Source organism: Girardinichthys multiradiatus, chromosome 8, assembly GCF_021462225.1.
Source record: "Girardinichthys multiradiatus isolate DD_20200921_A chromosome 8, DD_fGirMul_XY1, whole genome shotgun sequence".
Taxonomy (NCBI): domain Eukaryota; kingdom Metazoa; phylum Chordata; class Actinopteri; order Cyprinodontiformes; family Goodeidae; genus Girardinichthys; species Girardinichthys multiradiatus.
In genome coordinates this window covers 20484244-20500661 of record NC_061801.1, presented here as the reverse complement: position 1 = coordinate 20500661, position 16418 = coordinate 20484244, and the positions used below count along the sequence as shown (strand labels likewise).

General features: G+C 38.8%; 2 protein-coding genes across 6 annotated transcripts in view; both read left to right on the top strand.

Moving 5' to 3' along the window:
* The window catches only part of LOC124872537 (nucleus accumbens-associated protein 2), a 45655-nt gene extending 38962 nt beyond the window's left edge, over positions 1-6693 (top strand). For all 3 annotated transcript variants that reach the window (XM_047372659.1, XM_047372662.1, XM_047372660.1), the window contains one exon: positions 80-6693. In XM_047372659.1, the coding sequence (XP_047228615.1) occupies positions 80-597 (518 nt within the window). In that variant the 3' untranslated portion in view covers positions 598-6693. The remainder of the gene's footprint in view (positions 1-79) is intronic.
* Positions 6694-8282: 1589 nt separating this feature from the next.
* Positions 8283-16418, top strand: part of nup214 (nucleoporin 214) — a 42277-nt gene continuing 34141 nt past the window's right edge. For all 3 annotated transcript variants that reach the window (XM_047372208.1, XM_047372207.1, XM_047372209.1), the window contains exons 1-9: positions 8283-8452; positions 13673-13868; positions 13971-14125; positions 14443-14641; positions 14742-14812; positions 14895-14958; positions 15356-15459; positions 15873-15979; positions 16109-16175. In XM_047372208.1, the coding sequence (XP_047228164.1) occupies positions 8411-8452; positions 13673-13868; positions 13971-14125; positions 14443-14641; positions 14742-14812; positions 14895-14958; positions 15356-15459; positions 15873-15979; positions 16109-16175 (1005 nt within the window). In that variant the 5' untranslated portion in view covers positions 8283-8410. The remainder of the gene's footprint in view (positions 8453-13672; positions 13869-13970; positions 14126-14442; positions 14642-14741; positions 14813-14894; positions 14959-15355; positions 15460-15872; positions 15980-16108; positions 16176-16418) is intronic.

Sequence of the window (16418 nt, the reverse complement as noted above, 5' to 3'; positions counted from 1 at the left end):
ATTGTGCAATATCTGATGCATGTCATGTAATGGCTGCTGTCTCGCTAAGTGGAGATCGCTGTTTTCTCTTCTTTTACAGTCTACTGTCAAAACTTTAATCCTAACTTCAAAGAGAGTGAAATGAATGTGATTGCCGCTGACATGTGCACAAATGCAAGGCGGGTCCGCAAGAGATGGCTCCCTAAGATCAAGTCCATGCTGCCTGACGGCATGGAAGTGTATCGCGCTGGCATGGGCATGAGTGCTGCTGCTGCTGTTGGTCTGAACCTCGCCCTGGGTGTTCCTCAGTCAGGAGTTCCACTCTCCTTTGAGCACGATTTGAAGAGCCTAAAGCAAAGGTTGTATCCGGATCCCAAGGACCCTCTCAGGACTCATGTAGGCAGCCCCGGTTCAGTGTTGGCTGGAGCAGAAGCTGATGGTGAAGGTGAAGCAACAGTCCAGGAGGATCAGGAAGAGGATGACGATGAAGCTGGTTCGGAGGGTGTGGACCGATCACTGGGGGCACCAGTTTTGGTGTCGGTGGTCGGTTCAGGAGATACGGCACCTGATCAGGAGGCAGAAAGTTTTGGACAAAATGTGAGGTTGAACGGACAGTGAATGTCCCTCTCATTGATGTGAAATGTGTTTAACACTCACATTTTTTTCCCCTCCCTGTCTCATCCATCACCCTTTCTGCTCCTCTGTGCTTCCTTAACAGGGAAAGTTTTTTTCCACACACAAAGCTGCACTCGCAACTTTTATCAAACGTTGGTAGCACATGCATGCGCTCATGTGTGGTTGTGTATTTGCATACTTACATGTAGTGAAATTAAAACAAAAGTAGTAAAAGTATACACAGGCATGGCATTAGTCAGTTCAGAGCATGAACCTTCTTGGATCCAAGTATGTATTTGGTTGTTGGGCTTCTGCAGCATTATTGCAAAGGTCAAACAGCAAAACAGTTGGCTGTGAGGCTTCATCATATCACTGTGAAACCACCAAAAGCTGGTTTGCAGAAGTTTATTAGTTGCAGTGTAATCTTATTTCATAAAATAACTTGGAAAACTGTACATGAGAAGCATAGCTCTCCAGCAAGACCTCTTTAAATCACATTATTGTTCAGGAATATGCGTGAACATTACCAGTATTATAATTAAAGGTTATGTACTGTGAAAGCACCATTTAGAAAAAAAGAAACCCTTTCCCTTCTTTAACTTGGAATGCTTTGCCAGAGTATCTTACCCGCTGAACCTGTCCACATTTTGTGACATTAGAGCTATGAACTTCAGTGTATTTTATCTTGATGTTATGTGACAAACCAACACAAAACAGTGCAGAAATGTGAAACAGAAAGAAAATAATTGATGGTTTTCAAAATGTTTTACAAAATCAAATATGTATTCCTCCCTCTCCCATTACACAATACTTCTTAAGACCACCTTGCACTGCAATTTCAGTTGCAAGTCTTTTGGGGTATGTTTTTACTGGCTTTGCACATCAAAAAGTTAAATTATTTGCCGCTTTTTTTTTTTTTTTTTGCGCAAAATATCTCGTAGTCAGTCAGATTGGATGGAGAGCATTTTAAAGTGTTTGGTAAACTTTCTCTTGTGAATTTTGGCCTGGACCTTGGCCAGGCAATGCTAACAAATAACCACTGCAACACATAAATATACTTAGAATCAGTCATTCCATTGTAGCTCTGACTTCTTAACACTCTTTTATAAAGGCCAGATTTTTGAGTCCAGAACCAATAACCTCCCAGTCAACATTACTTGATCTGTGGATGTCTGTAGCTCCTTCATGGTTACCATGGGCCATTTGGCGGCTTCTCTTATTAATGCTCTCCTTGCCCACCCAGATATTTTAGGTAGATGGCCATGTCTTGGTGGGTCTACAATTGTGCTATATTGTTTTTAATAGACGATGGATTAACCAATGCTCCTTGATATGTCCAAAGCTCAAGATATTAGTTCATAATATAATCCTGGTCTAAAAATGTCACTGACTTGTCTGCCGTGTTCCTTGGTCTATGTCAAGCTGTTTGTTCACTAATGTTCTCCAACAAACCCCTGAAGTCTTCACAAAACAGCTGCATATCTCCAATATGACATCACACATAGGTGGGCTCTGTTAACTAATTACGCACTTCAGAATGCAATTAGTTGCATTGAATTTTATTCAAGGGTGTCAGAGTAAAAGGTGTGAATCTAAATGCACACCACAAATTTTTAATATTGTATTTGAAAAAAAATTTTTAAAACCATGCATCTTTTTCTTTTCACCTCTGTCATACATAATTCTGTGCTGATCGATCACATAAACTCCCAATAAAATACACTGAAGTTTACAGTTATACCAGGTTAAAACATGGAAAAGATCCAGACGTATAAATTATTTTACAAGACACTGTACCGTGTCATCTTTATGATGAAAATTACAAAAGGTTTTCTGCAAATACTGGTTTTCTCCATAGTCCTAAGAACAAATCCAAAAGAACAACAAATCTATCACATGTATTTGTTTATTTCTCATGCATATCTGACTGTGACATATCAGATTAGACTGTCAATGTTATGCCTGTGTCTGCTCCAGACCACACCTCCAAACCCACACAGTGGTACATGCAAATAAAAGGACATGCATTTACCATTGCATTTCTGTAATCCTAACCTTTAATGTCTGTACTGATGTAATCAAATTGCACACTGCAGTGTTTTTTTAACTCCAAAAATCACAGATTTCCTGGAGATACAGAAACATGAATAATAACATGAGATAATGTCAAGGCTTGCATGCATTAATCCAAACAATGGATGGAAAGAATTGCTGAAGAGAACAGCAAAGCCACATCTCTGCATTGAAATACGATAACAGCTTCTACTGTCTTGAGCTATGCCGTTAAAAAACCAGAAGCACTTTCTCAGTTTCTTTCTGGAGAAAGGCCGCCAAAAGGAACAAATGATTGCGATGTAACCCTGCTTTACCCGAATCTGGCACAGAATTAGTTTGAATTTATTGTTGTTGCTTTTTATTTGTATTAATTCTACAAAGTGTATTGTCCACCTAAACAGAGGAGAGTGAATATATGGAGTGCACTACACTGAAAAAAACAATGCCAGAGAGTACTGTTCCACCTTAATGTGGTGGTGTGATATGTACTGAGACTATGCTGTCCTGTTCCCATCCTGTTCTTTTTTTGTTGTTGTTGTCGATTTCCCCTCTCTTATGGGGAAATGAGTTGGTAAGTAAATTATTTAAAGAAAACTTTTAAGAGCAAGTTGCGCTGGTTTACTACATTTGCACTCAGAGTTAAAAGGTGGGGAAGCTGAGGAGTCTGGAAAAGCGGAACCTGCAAAAGACTGCAAATTGCCACCACATTACCCTGATGACATACCCAATCAGACATTCTGTGGGCTGGGATAGAAACAATGGGTCTCTATTGACGGTGACTGGTTCTGTATTTTATTGGTGGGGAATGAGGCCATGCATTCGTCATGCCTGTTTTCTCTTTTTGATGTCTGTTTTCACACTTGTTGCCATTGCCATGCCTAGGACCCAGTCCAAAGAGCCTTTCTTTTTTCTTTCATCCATTAATTTAAAACAACACATTGTTGAATGTTGCCCCTTGTTCTTTGCTTCCTGTGGGTCTCAGTCAGCAGTCAAAACACATTTAATCAAAAAAGTAGACCATAAATTTTCATTTTTGTCAATAATATTCTGAAAATGTGGTGATGGCACAACTGTGGTTAAGGAGATGCCCCCAGTATATTTGACATGTTATGTGTCGTTCCAGTGATGTAACACTTCAGAGGTTGGGCCAATTTCTTTTTCTGTCTTCTACAAGTATGTCTTTGTTCTTTAGGGTAAGGTTTTAGATGGCCCCACATGTAAAAAACAAGGTCATGATTGCACTATAGTTTACAGTTTTTTATTTTATTTTTTTCCCCTTTGGGAAGAACTGTAATCTGCCCCAGAGAAACCAGGGTTATGAATTGCCAAAATGATGGTTGAATGTAAGTTGTAGCATTGTTTTGGTGAGAGTCACAGTCTTTTTTTATGGTATAGTAAATTATTGAATCTCTTTATTATGTGGCTCCATTTTTTTACATAAATTGCAGAAATTAAAAAAAATAAACTTTAAAATTAATTTTACTGACAGAGATGTTTTTACCTAATTATTTTAAAATTGATGCAAACAAGTCTTCCAGTGTGGTGAAGCACAGGCAGCAGCTCCCTAATAAGTGTAAAACTGAGGTTTTTTTTCAGGTACTCCACAGGATTTGATCATTTTATGAATTAATTTAGATGGATCCAAAAAATAATGTGTTTATTTAATGGTGACATGATAAGATTCACTAAATTATATCATTAGTTTTTGTCTAATTTATTTGAAATAAATAAAAATATATGAATTTCTTTGTTGGATTCACAATCTTAATGGCCTCTGGTTTTGTCAACCAACTTAACTCTGTTAACATTATTAAGTAAATAATTAAAAATAAATAAGTATACATTAAAAAAGCTTGCAACTTTAAAAGCAAGCCATCTTAAATTTAAAACCTACCATTATCCCTTAGTAAACTGGTTGAACTGGTTTAAAAGATACAGTGCATTAATTCTATATACTTAAATCTCCACTTTCACTATATATCTTTAAACAGAATGTTTTATTACCCATTAAATCTTACAGAGTTTTAAGTACAGTTCTAATTAAAAGACTGCAGTAACTTTAAGGGCCCGGGAATATGTGATATACTCCATTGCGGTGATTAAGCAAGTGTGAAGCAGTGCCTTAGACTGTGAATGTGGGTCTGTGTCATAATTATTGTTCAGAAACAAACAAAACCAAGGAGGCTGTACAGATTAGATTTTTCTCTGACTGAAATTTTATTCTAATCTTTAAAATTATGACTAACAGATATGTTGATATACCCTTATTGACTTATTTTCTTTTGTCATTTTCGAATGCAAAAACTGTACTCTGTTTACTAGAGTCACTGTGTTTATTTAAGCTTTTATTTAACAATAAAACTCGTTCCTTATTAGACACCCTTAAATGCTGAGCAAGACAGGGCAACCTAACAAAAAAACTGTAAATAAAGTCAAATATTAATACTGGTTAAATATGTACATCCGCTCTAATGCGTCTTCCTCTGTAAACCTCACCTTCGATCAGTTTGTTCACTTCATAGCTTCTTGGGGTCTTTTCTTTTAATCGTCTTGTGCAGGGTAACCAACTGATGTTGCACTTTAAAATGAGAAATTCTCAGAGAATGTCTTGGCTAAACTTGGAGAGAATGAGCTCCGTCGGAGGTGCATAATAGAAAAAAAATAAAATAAAGTAATGTTTATGATTTTTACTTATTTCTTTGATGGGAACCAGTGTCATGTTTACTCCAAGCTCAAGTGAGACACAGGATGGGGTTGTTGGCTATGAAGAAACCATCTTTTTATTCCATGTTTTTTCTCCTTTTTTTTTTGCTCTTAGCTTCTAACTGTAAAAATAATGGGCACTGTAATTTTTTATTTTTTTTGCTCCGCTGAAAGGTTAACCCTGAAAAATTATACACTGATATGCAAAAATTACACTTGTATAATACAATGCATGCCATTCAGATGTTCACCCTAACCCAATGAAACCTCTGATCTTTATCCACCCTGTATTTTATGCTGAATAACTGTTTTTACTGTTTGCAAGCAGAGACTTGAGTCGTCTTGCAGTCAACAGGGCTGTATTTTTTAATCATACACCCTGGCCTTTCATTGAATGTCTGCATAAAATGTAATCTTTTGCAATATAAACAGCAAAATATTGATTAAGAGTGGCATACATAGACTAAATACCCAGTTGAGTATGCATTTAAATCTTCAGAGACTAAGAAAAGAAATGCACTGAAAAGTTTGTATATGAATGCCTGTGTCCTCGAACATGATGCCAGCACTTTAGAACTACTTAGAAAGGAGAAAAAACATCAAGGGTGACCAAGGCTACAGGCAACAGAGGAGGAGATGCAACTTTTAAAGCCATGTGTTCAGAGCGCTGACAATCAGAAAAGGGATGAGGCCCGCAGTGCACTATGGGGGATGTGAAATGACTTGCTGTGCTTTTGCTATTTGCTTTTGTCTTTCAGCTTGTTTCAGTCTGTACTGGCTTACTTTCAGAATAAAGGGGCGGTGGTGTTAACTGCAGCTTTCTTGGTTTTATGTGTGTGTGTGTGTGTGTGTGTTTTCAACAAGGACTGATTCAAACCTTGGTGCTCAACGGGCAGAACTGTCCTCAGTTGGCATGAACATTATCTGTCATTCTCTGGGCTTATTGGTAACCTGATGATGGACAACAATACAAATATTTGTTTTTGGGTTTTTTTTTAAGGAAAATCTTATCATGCAACTGTATACTTTGATCATAGTCTAGTTCCTGACTATCAGCAGGGCTTGGCCCAGGCAAACTGGGATGAGGTTATTTTAGTGTTGATACTGCTTCATAAAAGAGAAAAAAACGTTGAAATGTTTATGCGCCATCTGACTCAAGCATCAATAATAGATACTGGAAGGGCAAGTTGCCACTTTCGATGTTGCATAAGAATCTACCTTTCCTTCCCATCAGCGTATTTGCTTTCATGGGTTTTAAGTTGTGTATTCTAAGAGTATCTCTTTTCTTTAAATGCAATACAAAAACATGTCTGCTTTCTAATAAAAAAAGTCCTTACTTCACCATGTACTGTCCTGAGCAACTTATTCATTTGTCTTTGTGTCTTTGTGTTCCAAGAGCTGAAAAGCTCTGCGTTTGGGAATCTGAATGTAGTGCTGACTCCATGAATCCTATGCACAGGAGAGAACCTTATAGAATTGTGTTTTGCAAGTTCTAAAGTATTATAGATATGTACAATGCAAACGTGGCATTAAGGTGCTGGCAACAAAAAGAAAATTGTCAATCCTGTGGTTTGCTAGAAAATGTTTTATAGAAAAAAAGAAATCTTTTATGCAGCAGTTTTCTTGATTTTTTTTTGATTTTTTTAAGTTACCACTAGAGTGTAAGGAAGTATTTTGGAAAAATTAGGCTCTACCTTTTTAAACATTGTTTTAATTAAAAATACAAATTTTATAAAAAAAAAAGAAAAAAGAAATACACTTTTCTTATTAAATTTTAAACATTTGCATAAGTAACATGACTAAATGAGTAAATGATCATTGTCTCCTTTATCCAACATCACATTTTGAAATGTTACCAATGTCACAAAACTTCCCCTATAAACTCTAATATCATAAAGCTTTAATAATTAACATTGATTTTCTATTGTCTGTCTGTGATCCATTCATTTTATTAAAATATTGGTAACAATAATGATAAATAAAAAAATGAAAACCACTATTTAAATATAACAACTTATATATATATGCAAAATTGTCATTTTAAAAACCCACTTCCAGGGAGAGCAGAGGGTTGTCAAAAAATATAAAATAGCCAGTGCTGTGTTTTTGCTATAACATGTTTCACAGTAAAACAACAGATTTAAATATTTACAAACGTTTCATTGGAGTTTGGAGAGCTATTTGGAAGACAATTAGCACATGTGTGAATTATAAAATTGGTCTTAGAGAAATACACCAACCTTAATAAAATAAAATAAAAATATTGATTTGTTTTTGTTAGAGGCGACTGTGGCTCAGTCGTCTTGCAATCAGACGGTTGTGGGTTCGATTCCAGCTTCCTCCTGCCATATGTCGATGTGCCCCTGGGCAAGGCACTTAACCTCAAGTTGCCTACCGATCTGCGTATCGGTGTATGAATGTGTGAGCGTTCGTGAGTGCGATTGGGTGGCGCTAGTGTAAAGCGCTTTGAGCGGTCTGTATGACTGGAAAATCGCTATATAAGTTCAGTCCATTTACCATTTAAAAAATGTCAGAAGCTGCATTTAATCTATTATCATACAGGTTTAATAATGAAAATTTATTGTATTAATGTATCAGTGATCCCTTTAATTTATTAATGTATTGATGCTTGTAGACCTGATCTGTATTTTGACGAAGTACCATACTTTGCTGTTGTCTGGAACAATAAAGCAACAAGGTAAAATTGACATAAAATCCTAATTGCAGGGACAGCAGGATAAAATAATATAAAAAAAATAAATACTAAATAAATAAATGGGGAAAATGTAAATATGCCAAAAAGTTGAATAAGGGTGGTGAAAAAATATATACAGAAATTACTGAATTTTTACAGCTCAATCCTAGTGTGGCCTGAGCTAAATTATCTTTGTTCTCTGGCATCGACTTGCCATCCTAAGATCTTCCTCTACGGCAAATTTGCGCGCTGTGTGCTCAGCTGTACTGATGCTTCTCGCCTAAACTTTGTATCAGATACGGACTTTCAAGAATTAAACATACCATACCTTTTCTGGAAAGGCAGTAACTTCTGTTACTGAAAATGGGAGACGATGCAGACTCCCCTCCCGAGAGGGAAATAAAGGTAAACTCTTGTGTTGACAGAGTAGCATGTGGAAGCTACTGCGTCAGTTTATTTTCTATGTTTGTGGCTAGCTTAGCCAGTAGCTCCTTGGTCAGTTTTAAAATTTGGTTTAGGTAGCCCTGGCATCCTAAATGTGCTTACTAAACTATAATAATAACTTTTGACGAAACAACAGTTGAATAGGGTTTATATAATAATAGTTAAAATGTTTTTCGAGTTAAATAAATTGGTTATTCTTTCGGTTTGTAGCTAGCTACGTACGCTAGCACATTAGCACAATCTGGTGTAATTTTGAGGTTAACTTTGTAAACTAGTTATCCAGTTATATCAGTTATTATTCAGTGATCAAAATCGTGTTATAATTTGCTCATTCGTGGACTCGTTGAAGTTTTATCTTGTGGTTGACATTATTTAAATTATTTGTTTAAACTTGTGTTTACCTGTTTCATTCTACTGTTTAGCTTGAAAGCATTAGTGAAAGCTCAAACGGAAGCATTGATCATTGATGTATGTTGTTAGATTGTAAAAAAGCTGACAAGAAGATGAATCTTTAAGTACATAAAGTATGTTATAAAGCGTGATTCACTTATTTATTTATTTTTTTAAATGCTCCAGGGTTTTGCCACAACGACGCTGTGAAAACAAAACTACATTCCAGTGAACCCAGCTTTGTAATTGAAGATAAGCACAACGTTTTAGAAAAGATAAACAGCATTTTTGAAAACATAGCGCCAAGACTTGAGGCTCAGTATCATAGATAAATCACCAGAATAGCAAAGGATACATGCAGAAAGCTGGTCAGCATTTATAATCAGGGTTGGGTTGAACGATTTTCAATTCAATTCAAAAATACTTTATTAATCCCAAAGGGAAATTAAATGTTGTTATAGCTCATATTATGAAGGTTTCTTCAGAGCCGTTGTAGATGCTGATGGTTGTGGGCAGGAAGGATCTCCTGTAGCGCTCGTCTTACAGCAGATCTGTAGAAGCCTCTGACTGAAGACACTCAGAATCAGAAAAGCTTTATTGCCAAGTACGTTTTTGGACATACAAGGAATTTGTTTTGGCGTAGTCGGTGCAATACAGTACAAATTAAACACAAGTTTGTTGACGTCCCTCTCATGGATGGAAAGAGCCGTCCTCGGCGTGGGGGGGGGGGGGGGGGGGGGGGGACTTCAGGGGGGGGGTTGGAGGTGCCAAGGCCTCTCTTGAGGTTGGGGAGGTGGGGGTGGTGGATTGTGGCTGCAGCTGTTGGGGGGCGTCGTGGGGGATGGTTGCAGGACTGTCCCTTTGTCTTTCAAAGCGGCAGTAGAACTCGTTCAGGTCGTTGGCGAGGCGTCGGTCGTTGATGGAGTGAGGGGCGTTCAGCTTGTAGTTGGTGATTTGCTTGAGCCCTTTCCAGACAGACGCAGAGTCGTTGGCTGAGAACTGGTTTTGGAGCTTCTCAGAGTACAGTCGTTTGGCCTCTTTCACTGCCTTGCCAAACTTGTACTTCGTCTCTCTGTATATGTCTTTGTCCCCACTCCTGAAGGCCTCTTCCTTATCCAGTCTTAACCTTCTGAGTTTAGCTGTGAACCAGGGTTTGTCGTTGTTGTAACTCACCCTGGTGCATGATGGTACACAGCTGTCCTCACAGAAGCTGATGTAGGAAGTCACAGCCTCTGTGTACTCGTACAGACTGTTGGTAGTAGTCCTGAACACATCCCAGTCTGTACAGCCTAAACACGCCTGGAGATTCTCCACAGCCTCACTGCTCCACTTCCTTGTCGTCCTCACAACAGGTTTGCAGAGCTTTAGTTTCTGCCTGTATGCAGGAATCAGGTGGACCATGATGTGGTCGGATTGGCCCAGTGCAGCACGTGGGACGGCGTGGCACGTGATCCAGAATGTTGTCCTCTCTGGTCGGACATTTTATAAACTGTCCGACTGTCTGTTGTTGTAGGACAGTCTCATGAAGAGGATGATCAGGGTTCTCCATAATGTTATTAATTTTATGAAGAATCCGTCTTTCCACAATAATCTCCAGAAGTTCTAGAGGAGTCCCCAGAACAGAGCCAGCCTTCTTTATCAGCTTGTTGAGCTTTTTTAAGTCCCTGGCTCTGATGCTGCTACCACAGCAGATGATGGTAGAAGAGATCACACTCTCCACCACAGACTTATAGAAGATATGCAGCATCTTGCTGCAAACACCAAAGGACCTAAGTTTCCTCAAGAAGTACAGTCTGCTCTGTCCCTTCTTGTAGATGGCTTCACAGTTGCATCTCCACTCTATTCTGTTGTCCAGGTGAACACCGAGGTATTTATACTCCTCCACCACCTCCACTTCTTCTCCCATGATAGAAATAGTTTTTGACTTATTCCTGTTTCTCTTAAAATCTACAATCATCTCCTTTGTTTTAGTCACGTTCAACATGAGATGATTGTTTCCACACCATGCCACAAAGCGGTCCACCACCTTCCTGTACTCAGCTTCTTGTCCATCTCTGATCCACCCCACGACTGCAAAATCATCCGAGTATTTCTGCAGATGACAAGAGTCTGTCTTGTACTGGAAGTCTGAGGTGTACAGAGTGAAAAGGAATGGTGAGAGTACCGTCCCCTGTGGTGCTCCTGTGCTGCTGACTACCTGGTTAGACTCACAACCCTTCAGTCTCACAAACTGTGGTCTGTTTGTCAGGTAGTCTTTGATCCAGGAGATTGTTGAGGGCTCCACCTGAATCTTGTGGAGTTTCTGACAAAGCAAATCAGGTTGGATTGTATTAAATGCACTGGAGAAATCAAAGAACATGATCCTCATAGTGCTGTTGGCTTTGTCCAGATGACAGTGGGTTTGTTGAAGCAGGTGTATGATGGCATCTTCAACTCCAACTCCACAGCGATGAGCAAACTGAAGGGGGTCCTGATGGTTTACTTTGCTTACTCAGGTGGGCCAACAGGAGTCTCTCTAGGACCTTCATGATGTGGGATGTCAGGGCAACAGGTCTATAGTCATTGAGGACTGATGGGTGAGTTTTCTTTGGTACCGGAACAGGACAGGAGGTCTTCCACAACACCGGAACCTTCTTCTGGGCCAGGCTAAGGTTGAAGAGGTGCTGCAGAATCCCACAGAGCTGCTCTGCACAGGCCTTCAGGACTCTAGGGCTGACATGATCTGGACCTGCAGCCTTATTCCTATTCAGTCTCTCCAGTTGTCTCTTCACCTGACTTCTTGAGACACACAGGTGGAAGGGGGAAGCAAAGGAAGCATCAGCATCTTCTGATATGGTTGAAGGCAAACATGTAGAAGCAGAAGGGTCTAGGGCTGAGGTGGAAGATAAAAAATGTGAGGTGTTACTGGACAGCTGTGGGTCCTGTGGGTCAAAGGAAGATGGAATGTCTGTTTGGCTGTGAGCAAGAGAGGCGGATGCGAAGCTTGTTTCTGAACTGAACCTATTGAAGAATGTGTTCAGTTCATTGGCTCTGTCCAGACCTCCATCGGTCTGATCATCCTTCTGCTTGAAGCCTGTGATCTTCTTCATCCCTGTCCACACATCTCTGATATTGTTTTGCTGGAGCTTGCTCTCCAGCTTCTTCTTGTACACCTCCTTGCTGTCTCTTATCTTGACTTTAAGTTGCTTCTGTATAATCCTCAATAATTCTCTGTCTCCCTCTCTGAAGGCTCTTTTTTTCTTGTTAAGCAGGTCCTTCAGGTCACTGGTGATCCAAGGTTTGTTATTGGGGAAGCATCTCACGGTTCTGGTGGGGATGATGTTATCCACACAGAAGTTTATATAGTTGGTTACACACTCAGTCATAGCATTGATGTCCTCTCCATGTGGCTGGCACAGTGCGTCCCAGTCTGTAGCCTCAAAGCAACCTTGCAGAGCTTCTTCAGCTTCTTGTGACCATTTTCTCACAGTCCTCTTTATTACAGGTTGCCTCTGAACAAGGGGCTTATATTTTGAGCAGAGAAAAACAAGATTGTGATCTGATTTGCCTAGAGGAGGTCTTGCTGTAGAGATGTATGAGTCCTTGACATTTGCATAAAACAAATCCAATGTTTTGTTTTCTCTGGTAGAGCAGCTGACAAACTGTTGAAACGTTGGAAGTGTAGCAGAGAGTGAAGCATGGTTAAAATCACCAGAAATGGCCACAAAAGCATTGGGGTTTTGTGTCTGTAGCTTAGCAGCAACTGAGCTGATGGCATCACATGCAGTGTCAGCAACAGCGGAAGGTGGAACGTAAACTGTTGCCAAAATAACACTGGTGAACTCTCTGGGTAAATAATATGGACGAAAACTTACTGCCAACAGTTCAATATCTGGACTGCAGAGATGACACTTCACAGTTACATGTCCTGGATTACACCATCTGTTTTTCACAAGTACTGCCAGTCCACCTCCTTTACATTTGCCGCTCCTCTTTAAATCTCTCTCTGCTCGTATGGTTAAAAAGCCCGGCAGAGAGACGCTGGAGTCGGGGATATGATCCTGCAGCCATGTCTCAGTAAAACACATGATACTGCATGCCCGTTACTCTGGCTGGATCCTTTGTAGGCCTTGGAGTTCATCCAACTTGTTTCCCAACGATCTCACATTGCCCATCAAAATCGACGGAAGAGATGGTTTGAACTTCATCCTTCTCTCTCTTCTCTTAGCTCCTGCTCTGCATCCACAGCGTCTCCTTTTCAACTCATCAGGGATTTGGGGTTGTAGCTGAAGTATTATTTGAGCTTTTGAGATATTAATCAGCTGCTCCCGGTTGTAAGAAACAACCTCGTTGCCATGGCAATGCATCATAACAAATGTCCAAACATAGAAAGTATTAATAAAAATCCTCCCAAGTTGCACAGCATCCGACACTGGAGTGGACAGTCATCCAAAAAAAATCAACTGTATCCACCACAAGAGGAATAGTTCCCAAAAAAGAATAAATCAGAATCAAAAGTAACAGAGCTACTCCAACCTGCTGCCACCTTGAGCGGTGCAATTCTAGAATTGATTATTGAAAAAGGTACAAATATTGGTATTATTTGTCTTTTTTTTCCCCAAATGAAAAAACTAAATTGCATAAATATAATTATAACGCTAAATCTACCAGGGCTCTATATATATTGGAAAATATCTGTATTATGATTTCAAAACGGTTTGTTTAGGTACAAAAAGGAAGTATGTTGTTGATACAGTGGCATATGTTTGCTGCCCATATCGGATCACTCATAAGTTGTTTTTTTTTTGGTAGGATTTTCAGTTTCGACAGATGAAGAAAGTACGAGTTTTTGAACCTGCTGAAGATTTGCCTAGAGACAGATCCTGTCTGCTTACTGTCTCAAACAAATACGGTTTGACATTTGTGGGCCTTGACCGAACATTCAAAGTATACTTAACTCAAAATGTTCTTGCTGCTGATAAAGCTGATGGGAGCTCATATGAAGTAGGTAAGAATATGACCACAAAGGTTTGATTCAACATTTTTTGTAATAATGTGTTCTGCCTGTCATATTGTTGTGGCGCTGAAACAGATTTTTATTGTCTTCTAGTAAAAGGGATACCGGCATTGGCGGAAGTGACTGGGGCCAGGTCTTTGCACCATTTGGCTCTGAGTTGTGATGAACTCACTTTGTCAGTTTGTGGCACATCTGAGGAGGCCGGTTTGTCCATCATGTTTTATGATGTCCGAACCTTCATAAACAAGGTAACTTCCTAAATTTATGTTTTTAGAATGCTAGTATTAGTTTTTCAGCTTTAACAAAGAAAACTTTAATAAATCGTTAAAGAAAAATAGAAGACCAGTGGGGTCGCAAAAGACAATTTTTATTTCTTACATTTACAAATATTCAGGCGCACACTACCGTAAGTAAAGTTGTGAGAAGCAAGTAAAACATGACATTTAAATATGAAGATATGTATTTAAAGTATTGATTTAAATTCTAGAATCTTCTATTTTTTTTCCCGGAAAAAGATGTTGTAGTCATTCATTTACTTACCTGTTTGTGGTCTTTTTTTTGTCAGGCGAGACTGCAAAAGTCCCCATTCGCGTCCTTGCAGCCAGCTGTGGCCTCTGATACTTTGGTTCAGGACCTAAAGTGGAACCCTGCTCAGCCATCCATGTTGGCCGCCTGCTTGTCTGATGGCAGCATGATGATTCTTGAGGTTACAGACGGTGTCAAGATCCAGGCCCAGCAACCCGCTACCAGTGGCATCACCTGCAGTAAGTGTGGCTTATATATAATACACCTTTAATTCACTTCATACATCATTTGTACTTTTAGTTTGGCTAAATTGCTGTTTGATTATTTTGTTCACTATAGTTGGCTGGAGTCCAAAAGGAAAACAGGTTGCTGTGGGAAAAATGGATGCCACAGTTTGTCAGTATACACCAGTAAGTAGATTTTATTCACAATAGTGAGATTGAATTTGTGTTTTTTGAAAAGTGAAACTGATTAGTTTGTATTACTCAAAAGGCTTTAGAAGAAAGGAAAGTCATCCCATGTCCACCTTTCTATACTTCTGATCAGCCAGTCAAAGGTAAGGAGACATTTACTGAATATGAAATGAATGTACCTACCCAGCTAGTCATCCTCTTACTGATAAAATATTAGTACTGAATATTAACACATAGATGATAAAATGCTGCACAAGAAGCCTATCAAATGTTTAGTTTTTCCCCAAATTACATTTTTCCATTTTCTTCTTTTGAATTGCATGATTTATAATGTAAACACATTGCATTTTGCCTAAAAAGTGCCTAAGCACTAAGCAAGATTATTAAGCCTAAGCAAGATTATATAACTACTATATTGCTTGGATAAAAAAAAAAATCTGCACTATTCCACGTTATACAATGGTTCCATTTTATCTGTCTAATTCAGCTATTCTGACCATCTGCACTCTAAAAAATGTTTCTTAAAATTGTCTTTTGCAGCTCTGGACGTGCTATGGCTTCGAACACCTGTGTTTGCAGTGGCCTACGCTGCTGCAGACGGGTGTCTTCAGACCCCTCCTGAGCTGGTGCTGATCTCCCTCCCTGTGAGTACCACAAAACATCTGTTACCCTCTTGATTCATTTAATAATATTTTCTTTTTTTTCTTCTTTTTTCTATTGCACATCTATTGTCCTCGATATGAAACCAATGCCGTTAGAAAACAACAGCACCACTTAAAACGCTACCAGGGTTCATAGCAAAGCTCTGAACAACAGATTATCACATATTGAATATTGCACGTTTTATTTAGGTGATCATGAAACCATTTCAGGATATTTTTTTTGAATGATGGATGGCTCAGAACCTGTAATGTACAAGTGATCATTTTTATCCCTAGGCAGTTTTATATATTTATGAACAAATCACAGATTGGTGTCGCAGAATTTTACAGCAAACAGTCAGACGTTTTTGTTTATGTGTGACTCATTATTTGTAACATGTGCTTAAATTCTCCAGAAAAGGGATGAGAAACAGGAGAACAAGTATCTGAACTTTGGTGACAGTGTTTATGGCAGCTGCACAGAGCGACAGCATCACTACTTCCTCAGTCACATAGAAGACTGGTAAGTGATAGCACCGTTAGGTTAGTATTAGGTTTATAATAAAATGTGTCACATTTTACTTAACTGCTCTTTGTAGAACTTTGTCGTCCTAAATTGATAGTTTCGCTTTGTCTTACTATGTTTTTAAAGGGATCTTGTGTTAGCTGCATCAGCAGCGTCTATTGAGGTCAGCGTGATTGCAAGACAAGATGACAAGGTATGTAACTAGAAAAGAAATGGTATAAAGAAGACATGTTTTAATTCCCTGTTTTGAATACAGAGACAAATACAATTCCTTTTAAGCTCAACCCTTTCTTTCCTTTTTTGAAGTGAAAAAAATCTAATGCAGAATATAACTTGTCATTGATCATCACCTCTTGATAAATGTGCTTAAGTATAATGAAAACATGCAATAATATTTCAGTTTCCAGGAATATAGAGTCTGTAGAGTTTTTGTTTC